We start from the raw sequence: 22,745 nt of genomic DNA on the forward strand, positions 1-22,745 counted from the left end.
CAGCTTAGTTTTGGATATTGCAGATATAAATGACAACAGCCCAGTTTTTGCTGCAGGAGAGATAAACCTAGATTTAGTGGAATCTACAGTTCTAGGGAGGCGCTTTCCGTTGGAGAGCGCGCATGACCCCGATTTGGGCATCAACTCTGTCCGTGAATATAAACTGAGCCCGAATGATCATTTTGCACTGGAAATGAGTTCTCAAATAAATGGCAATGCTTATCCGGAGCTAGTCCTTAAAAAGGCCTTGGACCGGGAGGCACAGGCTGAACATGTACTGAAAATCAATGGAATTGACGGGGGAAATCCGGTCAGATCAGGAACTGCTTCTATCCACATCCGTGTTTTGGACGCCAATGATAATGTCCCAGTTTTTAGCCAACGAGTTTACAAAGCTTCTGTACCAGAGAACTCGGCCGTAGGGACTGTCATAGCAAAACTGAATGCCACGGACTTAGATGAAGGTGTTTATGGAGAGATAACGTACTCTTTCAGTCACCTGTCAGACAAGATTGGAGGAGTTATTGAAATGAACCCTCAGAGTGGAGAAGTACGGGTGACAGGGCTCATTGACTATGAAGAGGCTAGTACGCACGAGCTGGATGTTCAGGCTAAAGATGGCGGCGGTCAGGCCTCTCACTGTAAACTTATAATTGATGTAATTGATGTAAATGATAATAAACCCGTGATAGAAATAAAGTCGGCCTCTGCTAACGTAGCTGAAGACTCTAAGCCAGGAACTATGGTTGCTCTGATTAACATTTATGACCTGGACACTGGAAGCAGTGGGCGTGTCACGTGCACAATCTCAGACAATGTTCAATTTAAATTTGTATCAGAGGTGAAAAACTACTACATGTTAGTTACTGACGGATTATTAGACAGAGAACTTCAACCAGAGTACAACATCACATCACGGCCACTGATGCGGGCTCTCCCTCACTCTCCAGCGTAAAAGTTCTAACAATCGTGGTTAATGATATAAATGATAATCCCCCGACTTTTACACAGAGCGAGTACAATGCCAACATTTTGGAAAACCAACCAATTGGCACGTTTGTGATGAAAGTGAAAGCAGAGGACACTGACGATGGATCTAATGCTAGAATACTGTACCAAATATCAAAGGACTCAAATTCTGAAGCGTCCTCTTTTCTCACCATCAACTCAGAAACAGGGCAGCTCTTCACATTACGTCGTTTTGATTATGAACAGTCAGTTCACTTCCAAATTAAGGTGATAGCTCGAGATGGAGGCGACCCTCCACGCTCCACCACCTGTACCATAAACGTTTTTATTAAGGACCAAAACGATAATACACCTGTTGTCCTATATCCTGTCCAAACCACCGGGTTCATTGCTGAAGATATGGTGCCAGTAGAAGCACCTAGAGGGTACCTGGTTACTAAAGTGGTAGCTGTGGACGCAGACTCTGGCCATAACGCCTGGCTTTCTTATAGAATAATCAAAGCAACGCGACCTAATCTGTTTACGGTAGGCCTGCACACAGGGGAAATCAGAACAGCGCGAGCTTTCATGGAGGACGATGAACCGAAACAAACTGTTGTCGTTTTAGTAACGGATAACGGGTCGGAATCTCTCTCCGCCACTGCTACTGTCAGTATAGTAATTGGTGACGGTCTGCCTGTTTTAAACGAACTTTTTGAGTTCACTGATGAATCACAGGGCAACGATAATTTAACGCTCTATTTGATTATCGCTCTCTCAACCGTTTCCTCCCTTTTCATCATTTTAATCAGCGCAGTGTTTTATTTTAAGCTCTGCCGGCGTGGTTATGTTTACCGTTCGACCCCGCCAGTCTCCCCGTTTTCCCCACGACCTACTGCCCCCCCAGCTTTACAGATTTAAGTCGTTGTGGGACCCTCCTGAAAGATGACCGGTATGATTCCTTCCTGACCACTGGGTCGTGGAGAGGTGATTTTCGCTTTGGCTCAAGCACAGACACTGACACACTGAAGAAAAGAAGTGCAGCCTATCAAAAAAACACCTTAAGGCGCACTAGTACAGACAGAGCTAGTCTGAAGGTGAGGGCAGGTGCACCGCATCCTTGCTTCGTGGTCAAGTGAGACTCGGCCATAACATATTGTAAATATGTGGTGGAATAATAATAATAATAATCCATTTGCAATGAATTCAGTTAGGACCTTCTGACTGTCAAATATATTATGATTCCACTCATTTTCTCATGGTTATTTAGAATTACAAGGAAAATCCAATACTGTTGTTGAGTTTAAAGGCATCAAGATTTTTCATGGATATGTTATTAGTTCATCAAAACGTTTTGTAATTGTATTGAAGATTTGCATATAACCTCAACCGTGCTCTCCACGCCCATCCCCCACCCCGGCGCCAATTTTGAAACACAGAAAGCAATCTTAAGGTTGTACATAATCTATATTCTGGAATATTTTCCTAAAATAGTATCACATGAGCATAAATAAATAAATGATTCTATCTTGCATTTTTTTTAGCAGGCAGTTGTTTGTGGTAACTTATGTCAGGCTTGTTTTATTTGCCTGCCTGTCTGTCACTAGTTAGTAGCCTCTATGTGACTTTCTCTCTCTTTTCAGCCACGTTTAGTTTTCTCTGATTTATTATCTGTAAATGTGTATTGTTCTCATACCTTAACTAACTAACATCAGGACATGAAGTGTTTATGAAAAACATACAGCATGAGTAATATCTGTTTTCTTTAAAAGTTCAAACATAAATATTGGATTGTCAGTTGAGAAGAGGAATCTAATCACTTAAATGATTACATAAATCTGATGTGTGTCATTTCCTGCACTTAAAATGCACAGTAGACCTCTCTGAATATGTCCTCTGAGAGTGATATATTTGAGGGAATATAGTCCTCACTGTTATATTTTGCTTTGTCTGTTGGTGTAGTTATTTTTGCCTCTTTGTGTGTGTGTTTTTTTAATTGTAGTCAATTTATTTTACTTGGAATACACTACAGCCAAGATGATGGCTATGTTATGTTTTCACAAAACAACACATGATTTGTTTTATCACATAGGCCAAAACAAAACAAAACAAAAAAGATTGTGCTACATGTCATGAATTGAACAATATGTGATCAGACTGTATGTATTTGATAAAAAAATAAACTTGAAGAGAAGATTGTGTTCTACTTCTCCAATGGCTTAATGACCTTTTGCACAGAACTTGTAAAGAACAGGAGTGAATGACATTTGTAATACAAACTAAAACAGCTGGTCATCATAACAACAGTAAGACAACTCACAAAAAATAAAACTTTCACCCTAACAAAGCCTTGTATGCATGTCTTTGACAGATAAGTGCAGACTTTATTTAATGTGCAGTGCAACATGACAATCTGAGCTCCTACACAGTTCTGTCATTACTCTTTCTTTCTTTCTTTGATTTAGATCTGACAGTTCGCTAATCAAAGTGTCATACAAAACTAGCTAATCATCATTCTTTTCAAACTGTGCTTGTTGAGATCACCTGTCACTTAGACTCTACTAAGGCATCTTTAGTATGAAGACAAGAATTTTTTGAGCATACAGCAGTAAATATACAATATACAACACAAAAAAAAGAGAAAAGATAGTACAAAAGTGAAGCACTTTTACAGTCACATCAACAGAAAACAATGTTTTCATGCAGTATGTATGAATGTTGGAAAGTACTGGAGCAGCACTCAGTTCTGTGGTTAGAGTCTTATACAACAGTTAAATGGTGATGTGTGTGCGTGTTTCTGAGTGCATTCCTGCCTGCCACTGCCTGTGTCATGGTAGTGAAGCAGAGAGGTTTTGTCATCAAACGAACTTGCATGTGAATTCATGTGTGTCTCTTTCGGTGCTATAGCTGCAGGCCCCTGTGTGCTCCTAATTTCAACTGTGGTAGAAGGAAAAAAAAAGCAGTGCTTAATCTTTGTCCATTTTATTATTATCTGGGTCATAAGAATCAACGACTGTTTTAAGCAGTGTGGTTGACAGCACTGAAGAATGATGAAAATTGATGTGCATGGCTGATTGCAATTAACACAAACATGGCAGAGTTTCCACTGTATTTGAATTTTGTGGGTAGTTTTGTTTAGTTATAGACACCTCTTGTACAAAGTGGAGCAAACTGCTGACACGCTTTGTACATAACACTAAGAAAGTCTGTGTTTTGTGACATCTTTAAGTGTCAGTGGCTGTTCTAAAAAAAATCCAGTGAGGTCTGGTTAAGTTAGGAATATTTTGATTTAGTTAAAGATTTATTTACCAAACACAACAAAACATTCATGTGACAACAAGTCACAAGATTGAGAGACACTGAGATCCAACTATAACAGTATTCATTATTTCCCAGTGGATATGTACATAATGCATATAAATGTTAAAGAATGTGTCAAGATCTAATTAAATTTTGTTTTATCAGCATTCATACTAACTGTTCTCTTTTTTTCTCCTTTCTTTTCTTATCACACCCCCTGAATGAAACTTCAATTTTGGTCGAACAGGTAAGATGATTTTCATTTTCTTTTCTCTGTAAATCTCACATTGTACACTTTTTAAAGTTAGTTAAAATAGTATTACAGCCTCATCAACACCACACTCAATTCCCACAATCAATATCCAATACAACTGACCTAGAATGAGTTTCTGCCTATTTTTTCTGTCTCTTTTCTTTATCTCTTTTCCTCACTTTCTCCTTTTCACCACATGGGGACTGTTGAAATCAGCCAACATAACCAAAATTATTAATGTTTATAAGACACATTTCTTCTAAATTATTTCTTTTGAAGTTATATATATGCAAGACTGAAATTTTAGCCAGCAGTTCTGTAACACAGGCAGCTGCATTGCTCTTATTTGTGCATGCTATGTGATTCTACCCTAGGCTTTAAACGACATGAATAATAATAATCCTGGCTGCTGCTGTGCAGTCATATCCTGAATAATGCACAATCATGATGTGCAGAATGTTATGCTCTGCGGCTGTATATGCTAATACTGTGTGTGAGCAGGGGACCGTGCAAGGCACTATCGTGACCCATTTTAAGATAGGCATTCCTACCTGTGCAGACATCATGTTTTAAGTACATGCAGAAGTATAGTGCTGTGAAATTTGCCAGTATTTGTTCATGCTTGTGGATGAATGTTGCAGCAGTTTCATACTAGATGTTAATTCCACAACTCAAATGTAGGTCACTGGGCTCATCAGTTAGATTGGATCAAGAGGGAGGAGATTATCTATCTATCTATCTATCTATCTATCTATCTATCTATCTATCTATCTATCTATCTATCTATCTATCTATCTATCTATCTATCTATCTATCTATCTATCTATCTATCTATCTATCTATCTATCTAGTTTTTGATGTTATATTCTTTACTGAATTTTCATGTCAAAGGGCCACAACATCAAGGTTTAGGCTAAAAGGCCTTGTAAACATTGTATACACTAGACGGACAGTGGAGTAGGTGGTTTACTCATGTTGTTTAACTTAGTCACTGTTGGTGGTGCTGTTGCCTAAGGAGACTACTTGTATAACATCGGCCTTATTACAGAGACAAAGTCACCACCCGTCTCTGAGGGAAATAGGCGATAACCGTGTGCATACATTCACTGAGGCTCTAGTTTGGACGGTCGCATTGTATAGATTTGGCAGGGGACTATTCAAAATACATATGGTACATATTGAGTGCAAGACCTCCCTCCGGATATCTGTTTTATTTTGGATTTGATATTCATTGGAAGAAATGGAGACTCTGAGGAGCAAAGGCGCCTCATTGGACTGGAGAGTATCCATTTTGCTTTTCTGTGTTGTCGCTGCGGTTAATGGACAAATTCGTTATACTATTCCAGAGGAAATGAGGAAAGGGCTGTTTGTTGGAGACGTCGCAAAAGACCTGGGCTTGGATTTAAAAAGGTTGGTGTCTGGTCGGGCTCGACTTGTTATTGATGAGGATAACCAATATGTCGTGCTGAACCAGAACAAAGGACATATTGTTGTCAATGAAAGAATTGACAGAGAAAAATTATGCGCCAAGAAATCTCCGTGTAGCTTTAGTCTAGAAATTGTCCTCGAGGATCCACTTGAATTGTTTTCCATTACGATCGAAATACAAGATGTAAACGACCATGCTCCCGCTTTTCCCAAAAAGGAAATTAACTTGGAAATTAGCGAATCGACGCCCACAGGGACTGTATTCTTGCTTGATAGCGCAGCTGATCCTGACGTAGGAGTAAACTCACTGCAAAGCTACTCTTTAAAAGCAAACGATCATTTTGTTCTCAAACAACACACCCGAGGAGATGGGAGTAAATATGCTGAAATGATGCTTCAGAGTAGTTTGGATCGCGAGAAGCAAAACGAACATACGCTTATATTAACGGCTGTTGATGGTGGGGAGCCGCAGAGGTCTGGGACAGTAAGAATACATGTATCTGTTCTGGACGCAAATGACAACGCGCCCGTTTTTACGCAGTCTTTATACACAGTGTCCGTCTTGGAAAATGTTTCCCGAGGCACAGTTGTTGCTAGAGTCAGTGCCGTCGATTTAGACCAAGGTTATAATGGCAACGTCACATATTTTTTCACCCACCTAGAAGAGCATTCATCCTGTCCTTTCGAAATAAATTCTTACACTGGAGAGGTTAAACTCACCGGTGACATCGATTACGAGGTTTCTCCAAGTTACGAAATAAACCTTCAAGCAAAAGATCCATGGGGTGTAGTGGGCGCCAGCAAGTTAATTATCGAATTAGCAGACGTGAATGATAACAGCCCAGTGATCACAATGGCTTCATATTCGGGTAAGATTTCAGAAGATTCTGCTCCTGGTACAGTTGTGGCCTTGATTAGCGTCCAAGATAAAGATTCTGGTAAAAATGGGCAGGTTCATTTAAATATAGACGAAAACCTCCCTTTCAAAATTAAATCATCTCTCAGAAACTACTACACCTTAGTCACAGAGCAAAACCTCGACCGAGAAAAGCGTTCCAAGTACAACATCACTCTCACTGCCACAGATGAGGGTTTGCCTGCTTTATCAAGCAGTAAAACTGTATTCTTAGACGTTACTGATATTAATGACAACGCACCCGCTTTCAGCCAAAGTGTTTACAGCACTCAGGTAATGGAGAACAATTCTCCTGGTGTCACTCTGTTGCAGATTTACGCAACTGATCCAGATCAGGGTCAGAATGCACGCATATCATATTTTCTTATTGACAGCGAATTTAATGGAGCTCCAGTCTCCTCATATTTCTCAATTAATACGGAAAGTGGAGTAATTCAGTCTTTGCGTTCACTTGACTATGAACAAGTCAAAGAGTATAAAATACGAGTTAAAGCTCAAGATGGAGGCTCGCCACCACTAACTAGTAACACAACAGTTAATGTACATGTCAAGGACCAGAACGACAACCCACCTCAGGTTCTGTATCCAGTCCAGACTGGTGGCTCTCTGGTGGCTGAAATGGTTCCTCGATCAGCAGATGTGGGCTATCTGGTGACTAAAGTGGTGGCTGTTGATGTGGACTCTGGACAGAATGCCTGGCTCTCCTATAAACTGCAGAAAGCCACAGACAGGGCGCTGTTTGAAGTGGGCTTACAGAATGGAGAAATAAGAACTATCCGCCAAGTGACTGATAAAGATGCAGTGAAACAAAGACTGACTGTTATAGTGGAGGACAACGGGCAGCCCTCTCGTTCAGCTACAGTCATTGTTAACGTGGCGGTGGCGGACAGCTTCCCTGAAGTGCTGTCGGAGTTCACTGACTTTACCCAGGACAAGGAGTACAATGACAACCTGACTTTTTACTTAGTGTTGGCTCTGGCTGTAGTTTCCTTCCTCTTCATCACGTGTTTAGTGGTTATTATATCAGTGAAGATCTACAGATGGAGACAGTCTCGCGTCCTGTATCACTCTAATCTCCCTGTGATTCCATATTATCCTCCACGTTACTCAGACACTTTGGGGACAGGGACTCTCCAACACGTGTACAACTACGAGGTGTGCAGGACGACTGACTCCAGAAAGAGTGACATGAAATATATGAAACCGATGAGTCAAAGTTTGGTTAGTGTGGATGGAGCTGGAACTGAAACTCTGCAGAATGGAGAGCAGTCATCAGCAGTATCTCATATGTCTACTCTGGTAAGTCTGTCTGTGGACGTTTATCATATCAGCTGTTGCATCTTTGGGCGTAATATGTTTTGTTAGAAAGTTCACTTTCATATTTTTGTATTGATGTTGTTGATTCTAGCTGTAATAGTGGACACATAAAAACCATTACTCTGCACCAAGTACAGCATGATGTTTATAACACTGGCGGTTGGTTCCGCAGCTCTTCCTCTGTCCATGGTACTGAAGTCCTGCTTTGCATTGAGATATTGTTGTTTGTTGTCATTTGAGGTTTTTGGGTTGGTTTGAAGAGACCTGGTTAAATTTAATGCAACATGTAACATGTTGTTACAGATTGGTAAGTAATAGTGCATTTTTACTACAGTTTCCTTGCAAACTAGTATTTTGTGTTTGTTGTTGTTTTTAATGAGGAAGAGACTGATCCTCTTATATATTCATCATTTTGCCAACAGGAAAGAAACGTTTGATTCTTAAATGTGGTCTAGAGGCAATGAACAACAACCTTTTCACTATATTAATTAATCCCTTCTCTCATTTCCTGAAGAAACCTTACATGTCCGTAATTAGAGTGATCAATCATAATCGTATTTCTATGGCCACATATGCCATTACTTTAGAGAGTATCATTCGAAACACTAAACTCATGGCACTGGATGTCTGGATAGACGAGTTTCATAGTTTAGCCTCTAAGTGACGCTGTTGCCTGGTAAATCAATTCCACCATGCCTCATGAGGCAGGCTTGTTCCCTCCCCTGTTACTGCGTTTTACAAGAGGAGATGATCTGTGTTTCATACGAGCTGGGGCTCAGCGGGTTATTTAGACTTCTAACTCCAATCTAAATTAACCTGGAATGTATCCGTTTTCATCACTGACCTGAAATCTTCCTTCTTTCTTCCCTGCTCGGTTTGTTTGAAATCCTTGTTTTCACATGGCATTGAAAGAGCATCATCGAGACAGAGATTTAAGATGGCGATTGCGAAGGACAGTGTATCTGTTTATGTTACAGTTTATTCTTCTCATTCAGACGGAGGCACAGATCCGGTATTCGATCCCAGAGGAGATGAAGAAAGGGTCGCTTGTTGGCAATGTCGCACAAGACCTGGGTTTAGATCTGAAAAGGCTCCGCTCTGGTCGGGCCCGTATCGTGACCGGAGAAAACATTCAGTACACCGAGCTGCAGACAGACAAAGGGACTTTAGTCGTGAATGAGAGAATAGACCGAGAGCAGCTTTGTGGAGACGTGACACCGTGTAGCTTTACCTTTGAGATTTTACTGGAGAAACCCATGGAGTTGCACCCTGTGACAATAGAGGTACTGGACGTAAACGACAATGCTCCCACTTTTCAAAATAGGCACTTGGAATTTGAAATTAGCGAATCAGCTGCGCTTGGCTCCCGTTTTGTTTTAGAGAGTGCGGACGATGCTGATGTTGGAGCAAACGGCCTGCAGAACTACATTTTGACTCCGAACGATAATTTTGCTTTGAAACAACATGTTAATCCAGACGGGAGTAAATATGCTGAAATGGTGCTTCAGAAACCCTTAGACAGAGAAGAGCAGCCACGCCTGTCTCTAAAACTGTTGGCTGTGGACGGCGGAAATCCACAGAGATCGGGTACAGTAAATATAGGTATCAGTATCTTAGATGTCAATGATAATGCTCCATTGTTTAATCAATCGGTGTATAAGGCCACTGTGATTGAAAATGCACCAAAAGGCACTCACATTGTTACTGTGAATGCAAGCGATGTAGACAGTGGTTCAAATGGGAGAGTAACGTATTTCTTCTCAAAATCTAAGGCAGGAATAGCTGATTTGTTCGACATAGATGAGACTACAGGAAGAATTTATGTGGCAAAGGAAATAGACTTTGAAAAAGACAAAAAAATTGAGTTCAGGGTTGAAGCTAAAGATCAAGGAGGGCTGACAGATTCCAGCAAAGTTGAAATTGAGGTTATCGATGTAAATGATAACGCTCCCGTCATTAACGTCATGTCATTCACGAGCCCTGTGTCAGAAGACTCCCCTGCTGGTACCACCATTGGCATAATTAATGTTAAAGATGCCGATTCGAATGAAAACGGTCAAGTAAGATGCACCATCGAAGGTGTTGTTCCTTTTCAGATTAAATCCAACGTGAGAAATTATTATGCATTGATAACCGATGCTGCATTAGATCGCGAAAATCTGTCAGAGTGTAACATCACTGTTATTGCCTCGGACGCAGGATCGCCTCCCCTCTCAACTAAAAGAACATTTTATCTAAAGATCTCGGATGTCAATGACAATGCCCCAGTATTTCCACGAGGCTTTTATAGTGCTTTGATTGCAGAGAATAACTCTCCAGGCGTTTCCGTGCTTAGTGTTCATGCTAAAGACCCCGATGAAAACCAGAACGCGCGTGTGTCTTACATTTTACAAGAGTGTGAGATTAGTGGGTCTCCAATATCTGAATATGTTTCTGTAAATGCAGAAAGCGGAATCGTTCATGCAGTTCGCTCATATGACTACGAACAGATCAAAGAACTGATATTCGTCGTCAAAGCGCAGGATGGAGGCTCTCCTCCACTCAGTAGTAATGTGACTGTGAAAATACTGATCCAGGACCAGAACGACAATCCTCCTCAGGTTCTATATCCAGTCCAGACTGGTGGCTCTCTGGTGGCTGAAATGGTGCCTCGTTCAGCAGACGTGGGCTATCTGGTGACTAAAGTGGTGGCTGTTGATGTGGACTCTGGACAGAATGCCTGGCTCTCCTATAAACTGCAGAAAGCCACAGACAGGGCGCTGTTTGAAGTGGGCTTACAGAATGGAGAAATAAGAACTATCCGCCAAGTGACTGATAAAGATGCAGTGAAACAAAGACTGACTGTTATAGTGGAGGACAACGGGCAGCCCTCTCGTTCAGCTACAGTCATTGTTAACGTGGCGGTGGCGGACAGCTTCCCTGAAGTTCTGTCGGAGTTCACTGACTTTACCCAGGACAAGGAGTACAATGACAACCTGACTTTTTACTTAGTGTTGGCTCTGGCTGTAGTTTCCTTCCTCTTCATCACGTGTTTAGTGGTTATTATATCAGTGAAAATCTACAGATGGAGACAGTCTCGCATCCTGTATCACTCCAATCTCCCTGTGATTCCATATTATCCTCCACGTTACTCAGACACGTTGGGGACAGGGACTCTCCAACACGTGTACAATTACGAGGTGTGCAGGACGACTGACTCCAGAAAGAGTGACTGTAAGTTCGGCCGAGCTGGTAGTCAGAACGTGCTGATAATGGACCCCAGTTCTACAGGGACGATGCAGCGGATACAGAGTGAAAAGAGCATCCTGGATGAACCAGACTCTCCTCTAGAGGTTAGTTGAAAGTTTAGCTTCGTCTATGTTCTTTAGTTTCTCTGTTCTTGCATGTTTGTTTTGTTATCTTTAGCTGCACTTAACGCTAACAGTTCTCCGATGTCACTTTCAGCACTATGGACAGCTCAGCTGTTTTCTGTCATTGATTGAGTTCAGCTCCTGCAAATCTGTACATTCACGATGGAAAGTACAGTATGTAGTTGTCACATTGTATCTAATACAATTATGTTCATATTTATCAGTGTTGAAGAGCCAAGTAATTTTCATACTGTGCCTTTGTGTACAGTATTCAGTTTTTCATTCGCTTAATATTCGAACATTTATTTAAATGATGGCAAGAGTTTAGATTGAGTAGGCAAAAACATTTAATAAAGTATCTCAAATCCCAAATGACAGAACACAAACATTATTAAAGGCAACACATATGCCAATCCATCACACTGATTTCTACAGCCTAAGCTGTCACTGCATGTCACAAAAATCCTTATACTGAATTATTTACATTTTATCATATTACACGGGGAACAGCTTAATTTCAATAGTAGTGCTTATGTAGCACATTATAATACACCGCTTTTGTTGTGGGAACACATTATTTTTGTTCCACAATAAAAGAAAAACATGCACATTTTCTTAAAGCTAACTATTTTTCACATCATGTAGATGTTTTATTTCCTGTAAGAACTGCTGCTGTATTTATTTATTGCAATCTGCTTAATTGAAAGCATATTGTTCGGGGTTAAGATTTTATTTTATTTCTTCATTTACTTTGGATAGGTTATTTTCACTCCACATTTTTTCATTTTTCCACTGAAAACAATGTGATGTGTTAGAGTTTGCTTTTATTTACAAACAGTATCTTTAAACTCAGCCTCTTCATTCAATCAACTCTATTTTTTAAAGAGTGTTAGTACTGTGCTCTTTGGCTCGTTTGAAATTCACCCTCTAGACTCTAAGGGACGCTGTTGGTCAGTAAAATATTTTCTGAGTTGTGTCGTCATTCAGTTCATCCCCCGAACTGACGATACAGTGGGGAAGACTCTCAGTGTTTTTTCGACGTTTGGGGCGAACATAGTCTCACAGACTTGCATGTAAACGTTGAAGACGTGTTTAGATGCAACCAGGAAACGGATATATCAGAACCAGATTTACAATTGATATCAATCGGATATAAGTAATCTTTTTCGATTGTTTGTTGCCATGATGGCACTTCGAGGATCTCCCACCTACATATCCTTAAAATGGCGATTGTTTTGTGGACTGCGACGACAAATAGGACTGCTTATGTTGCTGCTTCATGCAATGAATATGGTAGGTGGTCAGATTCGTTATTCCATACCAGAGGAGATGAAGAAAGGCTCAGTTATTGGTAATGTAGCGCAGGATCTTGGTTTGGATCTGAAAAGGCTCCATTCTGGGCGGGCCCGTATCGTGACGGGAGAAAACGTTCACTACACCGAGCTGAAAACAGACAAAGGGATTCTAGTCGTGAATGAGAGAATAGACCGAGAGCAGCTTTGTGGAGACATAACGCCATGTAGCTTCAGTTTTGAGGTGATTTTAGAAAATCCAATGGAACTGCACAGAATTACAGTTGAGGTTTTGGATATAAATGATCACGCTCCCGTCTTCCCAAACAAAGATAAACCTATCAGTTTTGAAATAAGTGAATCGGCTGTAGTGGGAGTGCAGTTTCCACTTCAGAGTGCAGAGGATCTAGATGTGGGGCAGAACGCTTTGCAAGATTATGTTTTGTCACCAAACGACAATTTTATTTTGAAGCAACATGCAAATCCAGACGGAAGTAAATACGTTGAAATGGTGCTACAGAAGCCTTTAGACAGAGAGCAACGTCCTAATTTCTCTTTAAAATTAATCGCAGTTGACGGAGGAACACCACAGAGATCTGGTACAGTAAATATAGATGTCACTGTTTTAGATGTCAACGACAATGCTCCAGTATTTAACCAGTCAGTATATAAAGCATCTGTGATGGAAAACACGATGAGAGGCACAAACATTATTACAGTAAATGCCACAGACGCAGACAGCGGTTCAAATGGAGTCATCGTTTACAGTTTGTCTAAAATGAAAGGGAGTGCAGCAGATATATTCAGTATTGATGAAAATACTGGAACGATTTCTGTATCTGGTCAAATAGATTATGAAAAAGACAGAAAATATGAGGTTAGGGTAGAGGCAAGAGATCAGGGTGGTCTCACCGGGACCAGTAAAGTTGTACTGGATGTTATTGATGTTAACGACAATGCCCCAGTCATAAATATAATGTCACTTTCTAGCTCGTTGTCTGAAGACTCACGTCCTGGTACAACGATTGCTATTTTGAACGTGAAAGATGCAGATTCTGAGAAAAATGGGCAAATAAAATGTTCTATAGATGGCAAACATCCCTTTAAAATCGAGTCATCTTTAACAAACTATTACAATTTAGTTTCAGATCAACATTTTGACCGCGAGTCGGTCTCAGAATATAACATAACAATAACAGCCACGGACTTTGGGACTCCCCCACTTTCTAGCTCAACAAAATTACATCTTAAAATCTCTGACGTAAACGACAATGCACCAGTTTTTGATAAAAGCAGTTATTCTGCTCAGATCACAGAGAATAATTCACCTGGAATTTCAATATTTGCTGTCAGCGCGAGGGACTCTGATTGGAACCAAAACGCCAGAATCTCGTATCTTTTAGTGGACACGCAGGTCAGTGGTAGTCCAGTTTCTACTTATGTGTCTTTAAACTCTGAAACTGGAGTTCTTAGCGCGGTTCGCTCCTTTGATTATGAGCAAATTAAACAACTTCAGCTAGTAGTCAAAGCTCAGGATGGAGGCTCTCCTCCACTCAGTAGTAATGTGACTGTAAAAATACTGATCCAGGACCAGAACGACAATCCTCCTCAGGTTCTATATCCAGTCCAGACTGGTGGCTCTCTGGTGGCTGAAATGGTGCCTCGTTCAGCAGACGTGGGCTATCTGGTGACTAAAGTGGTGGCTGTTGATGTGGACTCTGGACAGAATGCCTGGCTCTCCTATAAACTGCAGAAAGCCACAGACAGGGCGCTGTTTGAAGTGGGCTTACAGAATGGAGAAATAAGAACTATCCGCCAAGTGACTGATAAAGATGCAGTGAAACAAAGACTGACTGTTATAGTGGAGGACAACGGGCAGCCCTCTCGTTCAGCTACAGTCATTGTTAACGTGGCGGTGGCGGACAGCTTCCCTGAAGTGCTGTCGGAGTTCACTGACTTTACCCAGGACAAGGAGTACAATGACAACCTGACTTTTTACTTAGTGTTGGCTCTGGCTGTAGTTTCCTTCCTCTTCATCACGTGTTTAGTGGTTATTATATCAGTGAAAATCTACAGATGGAGACAGTCTCGCATCCTGTATCACTCCAATCTCCCTGTGATTCCATATTATCCTCCACGTTACTCAGACACTTTGGGGACAGGGACTCTCCAACACGTGTACAATTACGAGGTGTGCAGGACGACTGACTCCAGAAAGAGTGACTGTAAGTTCGGCAGAGCTGGTAGTCAGAACGTGTTGATAATGGACCCCAGTTCTACAGGGACGATGCAGCGGATACAAAGTGAAAAGAGCATCCTGGATGAACCAGACTCTCCTCTAGAGGTGAGTTAAATAATCGTGCATCTCCCTTTTATCTTATTTTGTTTAGTTGTGCACATAAAAAAAAACATTAAAGTTTATCCTGTCACTTTCAGCACCATGGACAGCATCTCAGTTTGCTTATCCTGATAGAAATCTGGAACTGTTAAAATCTTGATAGATACAGCTTTGGAAATCATATGCTTCTAAACGAATATCACAGGAACAGTTTCTCGTAACTGTATATTTGCGGAAATGTATTTAAGAGAAAGTGATGCTACTCTAATAATGTTTAATCTCCACGTATCTGTATCAAATGTACTGCCAATGGTTTGATTTTTAATAGTACATTCTGGCGTGGCAATGAAGGATGCTGTAAAATCAAAATGCTGAATCTGCGTAACAGCATCACGCTGAACCAAAATCCCGCTCAAGCTTCCTCTTATGAATATTTTAGTGACCAATACTCTTCCTGCGTTAGCGTTGCATATTGTCGATGAACATATACAGAATTGTTGCATATCAACATATTTTAGAGTGCTTAAATTCCACACCAGTTTTCACAACACCTTGTAAATCACTAAGTCATTGGAGGCAGTTATTTATGTCAGTTCAGAATTCAGACGTGTATTCTCCGTAAATATAACAATTTTATTAATTTCATTTTATATCAGTTGTATGTTTTCTCTGTAGTACCCATTCCACTTTTAGTCGAATTGTTAGAGAATGAGATTTGATTTCCTTTTGTTTTTGACAAATTGCTTTTCTTTTTACTTTCACACAGAATTTGTTATAATTCGAATACTGACCTGGCCCATGTTTTACTTTTCAAATACTATATTAGAAGTCGTCCCATTGTCATCTCCTCAAGAGACGGAGGCGAGTTCAATTTCTATTTTATAATTCTCAGTGCTGTGGTAGAAAGCTTTACTTGATGTTCACCTTTTAGACTCTAAGGGACGCTGTTGGTCAGTGAAATATTTTCTGTGTCTTGTCGTCATTCAGTCCATCCCCTGACTGACTATGCAGTGAGGAAAGCTCTCTGTTTTGTCGACGTTTGAGGCAAACATGGTCTCGCAGTCTTGCGTGTAAATGTTGAGGACGAGTTTATGCAACGACGACACGGTTATCAGAGCTTGGTTTATCGTTATAGTAATTGGATATACATAACTTATTTCGATTTGTTTTTGAGTGATGGCACTTCGAAGATCCACCACCTGCATAAGATGGCGAATGTTTTGTGGACTGCAACGGCAAATAGGACTGCTTATGTTGCTGCTGCATGTGGTGAACATGGTAGGTGGTCAGATTCGTTATTCCATACCAGAGGAGATGAAGAAAGGCTCCGTCATTGGTAGTGTAGCGCAAGATCTTGGTTTGGATCTAAAAAGGCTCCATTCTGGGCGGGCCCGTATCGTGACGGGAGAAAACGTTCACTACACCGAGCTGAAAACAGACAAAGGGATTCTAGTCGTGAATGAGAGAATAGACCGAGAGCAGCTTTGTGGAGACATAACGCCATGTAGCTTCAGTTTTGAGGTGATTTTAGAAAATCCAATCGAACTGCACAGAATTACAGTTGAGGTTTTGGATATAAATGATCACGCTCCCGTCTTCCCAAACAAAGATAAACCTATCAGTTTTGAAATAAGTGAATCGGCTGTAGTGGGAGTGCAGTTTCCACTTCATAGTGCAGAGGATCTAGATGTGGGGCAGAACGCTTTGCAAGATTATGTTTTGTCACCAAACGACAATTTTATTTTGAAGCAACATGCAAATCCAGACGGAAGTAAATACGTTGAAATGGTGCTACAGAAGCCTTTAGACAGAGAGCAACGTCCGCATTTGTCTTTAAAGTTAATCGCAGTTGACGGAGGAACACCACAGAGATCTGGTACAGTAAATATAGATGTCACTGTTTTAGATGCCAACGACAATGCTCCAGTATTTAACCAGTCAGTGTATAAAACATCTGTGATGGAAAACACGATGAAAAGCACAGACATTATTACAGTAAATGCCACAGACGCAGACAGCGGTTCAAATGGAGTCATCGTTTACAGTTTGTCTAAAATGAAAGGGAGTGCAGCAGATATATTCAGTATTGATGAAAATACTGGAACGATTTCTGTATCTGGTCAAATAGATTATGAAAAAGACAGAAAATATGAGGTTAGGGTAGAGGCAAGGGATCAGGGTGGTCTCACCGGGACCAGTAAAGTTATACTGGATGTTATTGATGTTAACGACAATGCCCCAGTCATAAATATAATGTCACTTTCTAGCCCGGTGTCTGAGGACTCACCTTCTGGTACAACGATTGCCGTTTTAAACATAAAAGATGCAGATTCTGAGAAAAATGGGCAAATAAAGTGTTCTATAGATGGCAAACATCCCTTTAAAATCGAGTCATCTTTAACAAACTATTACAATTTAGTTTCAGATCAACATTTTGACCGCGAGTCGGTCTCAGAATATAACATAACAGTAACAGCCACGGACTTTGGGACTCCCCCACTTTCTAGCTCAACAAAATTACATCTTAAAATCTCTGACGTAAACGACAATGCACCAGTTTTTGATAAAAGCAGTTATTTTGCTCAGATCACAGAGAATAATTCACCTGGAATTTCAATATTTGCTGTCAGCGCGAAGGACTCTGATTGGAACCAAAACGCCAGAATCTCGTATCTTTTAGAGGACACACAGGTCAGTGGTAGTCCAGTTTCTACTTATGTGTCTTTAAACTCTGAAACTGGAGTTCTTAGCGCGGTTCGCTCCTTTGATTATGAGCAAATTAAACAACTTCAGCTAGTAGTCAAAGCTCAGGATGGAGGCTCTCCTCCACTCAGTAGTAATGTGACTGTAAAAATACTGATCCAGGACCAGAACGACAATCCTCCTCAGGTTCTATATCCAGTCCAGACTGGTGGCTCTCTGGTGGCTGAAATGGTGCCTCGTTCAGCAGATGTGGGCTATCTGGTGACTAAAGTGGTGGCTGTTGATGTGGACTCTGGACAGAATGCCTGGCTCTCCTATAAACTACAGAAAGCCACAGACAGGGCGCTGTTTGAAGTGGGCTTACAGAATGGAGAAATAAGAACTATCCGCCAAGTGACTGATAAAGATGCAGTGAAACAAAGACTGACTGTTATAGTGGAGGACAACGGGCAGCCCTCTCGTTCAGCTACAGTCATTGTTAACGTGGCGGTGGCGGACAGCTTCCCTGAAGTGCTGTCGGAGTTCACTGACTTTACCCAGGACAAGGAGTACAATGACAACCTGACTTTTTACTTAGTGTTGGCTCTGGCTGTAGTTTCCTTCCTCTTCATCACGTGTTTAGTGGTTATTATATCAGTGAAAATCTACAGATGGAGACAGTCTCGCATCCTGTATCACTCCAATCTCCCTGTGATTCCATATTATCCACCACGTTACTCAGACACTTTGGGGACAGGGACTCTCCAACACGTGTACAATTACGAGGTGTGCAGGACGACTGACTCCAGAAAGAGTGACTGTAAGTTCGGCAGAGCTGGTAGTCAGAACGTGTTGATAATGGACCCCAGTTCTACAGGGACGATGCAGCGAATGCAGAGTGAAACGAGCATCCTGGATGAACCAGACTCTCCTTTAGAGGTGAGTTAGGATAACCTTACCTTTCCTCTGATCCTGTATGTTTTTCTCTCTTCATCTTAAATGGTTGCACTGATTATGCATACTTGAACACCTTGCTTTAATTTTCAGCACCAGGGATAGCGCCTCAGGTTGTTTGAATCATTTTGTAAGGATTCTGCCTCTGTAACACCCTGTGCAAACGTAGCAATGGCTTTTAAAACCACGTTCTACGAATTACGTTAAAATGCATCTCTCTTGCATTTCCAAATTATATTGTTTTTGACTCTAAGAAAACTAGAGACATCAGGTAAATACTTCTGTCATAGGATTAGAAAAAAAACAGAACCTCTCACGTCTGGTGTTGATGACTTGTTCAAATTCAAACCTTTCCTCACCTTTGCGCTGCTTATCAATATTCAATAGAAGTTTTATTTTGTACGCTTTTGCAGTGCAAGTGGGTAATTTTCTTGAGATTTTATAATAATTTCCTCCATTTCTGTGCTTCTGTGTGCAGCAATGCATTGTTTTCTATAGTTAAAGTTTTTCGTTGCTTGCACTCGTAAGACACTGTATTGTGTGGCATGTTAGATGCTTAGGACCCCACTGTACTACTGAATTTATCATATACCAGAGTTTGTGTTTGTTTCAGTTTCGTGGTAATGACGATATTGATTTTCTCTGCAAGTGAGATTGTTGGCAGTCAGTTGCTATGTGAATTGAATTTGCAGTTAATTTTCTTCCTTGTGTTGATATTCAGTGAGTGGACTCTAAGGGACGCTGTTGGTCAAGTAAAAACAAATCGGAACAGTGTTTTAGGCGGTGCCTTCCTTCATTCTGCTCTGTATTGGGCAGATATACTTTGACTGTGGACGACATTTGTGATGGGCCCAGATATACTGGCAATGGTTTGATTTTTTTTTTCTACGAGAGAGAGGAATTATTGTAAATCCTCCAGTGTTTGAAGAGTATCGTTTCATAACGCTTATTTGGTAACATGGATTTCAGAAAACATCTCTGCCGGGCTTTAAGATGGCGTTTGTGCTACAAACTGACGCCGCAAAGCATTCTGCTTCTCTTTTTTCTAAGTCATATTGCCAGTGGTCAAATACGTTATTCAATCCCAGAAGAGATGAAGAAGGGGTCCCTTATTGGGAATGTCGCATTGGACCTTGGAATAGATATGCAGAGGCTGCGTTCTGGTCGGGCCCGTATCGTTACCGGAGAAAGCATCCAGTACACCGAGCTGAAGACAGACAAAGGGATTCTAGTCGTGAATGAGAGAATAGACCGGGAGCAGCTTTGCGGAGATGTAACACCGTGCAGCTTCAGCTTTGATCTGATCTTAGAAAATCCGATGGAACTGCACCACGTTACAGTCGAAGTATTGGACATAAATGATAATTCACCTTCTTTTCATCAGCACGACATGAAACTGACGATTGGAGAATCAGCCGCTCCGGGAGCGCGTTTTGTTTTACCAACAGCCAATGATCCTGATGTAGCACTCAATGGGCTTCAGGACTATCATTTATCTCCGAATGAAAATTTTATCTTAAAAAAGCATTCAAATAATGACGGACGAAAAAATGCGGAGATGGTCCTTGAGAAACCGTTGGATAGAGAGCGATATCCTAGTCTGTCCCTAAAGCTGATAGCAGTGGACGGTGGGACGCCACAGAAATCTGGTACAGTAAATATAGATATCACTGTCTTAGATGTTAATGACAATTCTCCTGTTTTCAATCAGTCAGTCTACAAAGCCACTGTTATGGAAAATGCCGCTAAAGGGACTTATATAATCACCGTGAATGCTAGTGATGCAGACAGTGGATCAAATGGTTTGATTTATTATTCTATTTCAAAAATGCAAGGCAACATACACAGTATTTTCGAAATTAACAAGACAACAGGTGTGATATTTCTTTCAGGGGAGGTTGACTATGAAAAAGCAAAGAAATATGAAATACGCATTGAGGCAACTGACCAAGGGGCTTTGACAGACTCCAGTAAAGTTGTAGTTGATGTGATTGACGTGAATGATAACCCACCTGTCATTAATGTGATGTCATTCACTAGTCCTGTGTCAGAGGACTCCCCTCCTGGTACAACAATTGGCATTATAAATGTAAAAGATCTCGACTCAGGTGATAACGGACAAGTAAATTGTAGAATAGAACAAAACGCACCTTTCAAAATTAAATCTAATTTGAGAAATTACTATACATTGGTAACTGATATTGTATTAGACCGTGAAAGTGTGTCAGACTATAACATCACTGTTGTTGCGACAGATGCAGGAATGCCTCCTCTGTCAACAAAAAGAACCTTTCATTTAAAGGTCTCTGATGTGAACGATAATTCTCCAACATTTTCACAAGGTGTTTACAGTGCGTGTATTGCAGAGAACAACTCCCCAGGCGTTTCTCTTCTCACTGTGAGAGCTAAAGATCCTGATGAAAACCAAAACGCTCGCATATCTTATATTCTGGATGTTAGTGGTGTAGGCGGATTTCCAGTTTCTGAATATGTTTCTGTAAATGCAGAAAGCGGAATCGTTCATGCAGTTCGCTCATATGACTACGAACAGATCAAAGAACTGATATTCGTTGTCAAAGCTCAGGATGGAGGCTCTCCTCCACTCAGTAGTAATGTAACTGTGAAAATTCTGATCCAGGACCAGAACGACAACCCCCCTCAGGTTCTGTACCCAGTCCAGACTGGTGGCTCTCTGGTAGCTGAAATGGTGCCTCGTTCAGCAGATGTGGGCTATCTGGTGACTAAAGTGGTGGCTGTTGATGTGGACTCTGGACAGAATGCCTGGCTCTCCTATAAACTGCAGAAAGCCACAGACAGGGCGCTGTTTGAAGTGGGCTTACAGAATGGAGAAATAAGAACTATCCGCCAAGTGACTGATAAAGATGCAGTGAAACAAAGACTGACTGTTATAGTGGAGGACAACGGGCAGCCCTCTCGTTCAGCTACAGTCATTGTTAACGTGGCGGTGGCGGACAGCTTCCCTGAAGTTCTGTCGGAGTTCACTGACTTTACCCAGGACAAGGAGTACAATGACAACCTGACTTTTTACTTAGTGTTGGCTCTGGCTGTAGTTTCCTTCCTCTTCATCACGTGTTTAGTGGTTATTATATCAGTGAAAATCTACAGATGGAGACAGTCTCGCATCCTGTATCACTCCAATCTCCCTGTGATTCCATATTATCCTCCACGTTACTCAGACACTTTGGGGACAGGGACTCTCCAACACGTGTACAATTACGAGGTGTGCAGGACGACTGACTCCAGAAAGAGTGACTGTAAGTTCGGCAGAGCTGGTAGTCAGAACGTGCTGATAATGGACCCCAGTTCTACAGGGACAATGCAGCGGATACAAAGTGAAAAGAGCATCCTGGATGAACCAGACTCTCCTCTAGAGGTTAGTCAAATAATATAGCTTCATCTAGGTGCCATTATTATTTTTTCTTTGTTCAGTTTAACGTCTAGTGAACTGTTTCGCACTATGTCATCATGTTCAGCACCATGGACAGCAGTACTCAGTATCACTTGATAAGATTACTGCGTCTGTATTGACATGCCGAACTTCAACAAAGTATCACTCTTTACTCTGAGTTAGTGTTAGAATGAAATTACACACGCACGTTGCTTTGAGTTAGTTAATGTTGTGTTAAGGCAGACTCCTAACCTGCTAGGTTCTTGCAACTTTGTAAATATGAAAGTGCTGATCTCCAGAGTCTCTTGTGTGTATTCACTCGTGATTATGTATTTGAAAAACACCTTGCGCGTGATTTAAGTTATCATTTTGAGAATCAAAAATGCCGTCGTTCATTGCTCTAATTACCAAATTATTAGGGTTTTATTTCCCAGCGCTTCGTGAACAATGATAGAAATTTTAGTGGTATTTTGTGTATGTAATTTATCTGTTTCACGTGCGTCACACGGGCATTTTTTATTCATATGCTTGCATATTATAAGAGCTAATAGCTTGAAA

General features: G+C 41.0%; 5 protein-coding genes and 1 long non-coding RNA gene across 7 annotated transcripts in view; 5 read left to right on the forward strand and 1 right to left on the reverse strand.

The window, feature by feature from the left end:
* Positions 1 to 31: 31 nt before the first annotated feature.
* LOC108885668 (protocadherin gamma-A12-like) lies at positions 32 to 955 on the forward strand. The gene has a single exon (XM_051072601.1). It carries the CDS (start codon positions 194 to 196, stop codon positions 953 to 955), a length of 762 nt encoding a protein of 253 aa, XP_050928558.1. The 5' UTR covers positions 32 to 193.
* Positions 956 to 5,370: 4,415 nt separating this feature from the next.
* Positions 5,371 to 8,427, forward strand: LOC108885669 (protocadherin beta-15-like). Its single transcript, XM_051072385.1, has one exon. It carries the CDS (start codon positions 5,742 to 5,744, stop codon positions 8,208 to 8,210), a length of 2,469 nt encoding a protein of 822 aa, XP_050928342.1. The 5' UTR covers positions 5,371 to 5,741; the 3' UTR covers positions 8,211 to 8,427.
* A 479-nt stretch (positions 8,428 to 8,906) lies between these two features.
* LOC108885477 (protocadherin gamma-C5) overlaps positions 8,907 to 22,745 on the forward strand; it is a 161,672-nt gene continuing 147,833 nt past the window's right edge. Inside the window, exon 1 of the mRNA XM_051072361.1 lies at positions 8,907 to 11,341. Coding sequence (XP_050928318.1) covers positions 9,062 to 11,341 — 2,280 coding nt within the window. The 5' untranslated portion in view covers positions 8,907 to 9,061. The remainder of the gene's footprint in view (positions 11,342 to 22,745) is intronic.
* Positions 11,070 to 22,745, reverse strand: part of LOC127142707 (uncharacterized) — a 58,011-nt gene continuing 46,335 nt past the window's right edge. Inside the window, exon 3 of one of the 2 annotated variants that reach the window (XR_007813676.1) lies at positions 11,070 to 11,137. This is a non-coding gene — a long non-coding RNA (uncharacterized LOC127142707). Of the gene's footprint in view, positions 11,138 to 21,747; positions 21,816 to 22,745 lie in introns of those variants that run through there. The other variant, XR_007813677.1, reaches the window with a different exon arrangement.
* LOC108885494 (protocadherin gamma-A3) lies at positions 12,186 to 22,668 on the forward strand. Its single transcript, XM_018679864.2, has 2 exons — positions 12,186 to 15,148; positions 22,173 to 22,668. The coding sequence occupies exons 1-2, from the start codon at positions 12,695 to 12,697 to the stop codon at positions 22,188 to 22,190; spliced, it is 2,472 nt and encodes an 823-aa protein (XP_018535380.2). The 5' UTR covers positions 12,186 to 12,694; the 3' UTR covers positions 22,191 to 22,668.
* LOC108885496 (protocadherin gamma-A12-like) lies at positions 16,134 to 19,095 on the forward strand. Its single transcript, XM_018679867.2, has one exon. It carries the CDS (start codon positions 16,319 to 16,321, stop codon positions 18,770 to 18,772), a length of 2,454 nt encoding a protein of 817 aa, XP_018535383.1. The 5' UTR covers positions 16,134 to 16,318; the 3' UTR covers positions 18,773 to 19,095.

Source organism: Lates calcarifer, linkage group LG8 (genome assembly GCF_001640805.2).
Source record: "Lates calcarifer isolate ASB-BC8 linkage group LG8, TLL_Latcal_v3, whole genome shotgun sequence".
NCBI classification, from domain to species: domain Eukaryota; kingdom Metazoa; phylum Chordata; class Actinopteri; family Centropomidae; genus Lates; species Lates calcarifer.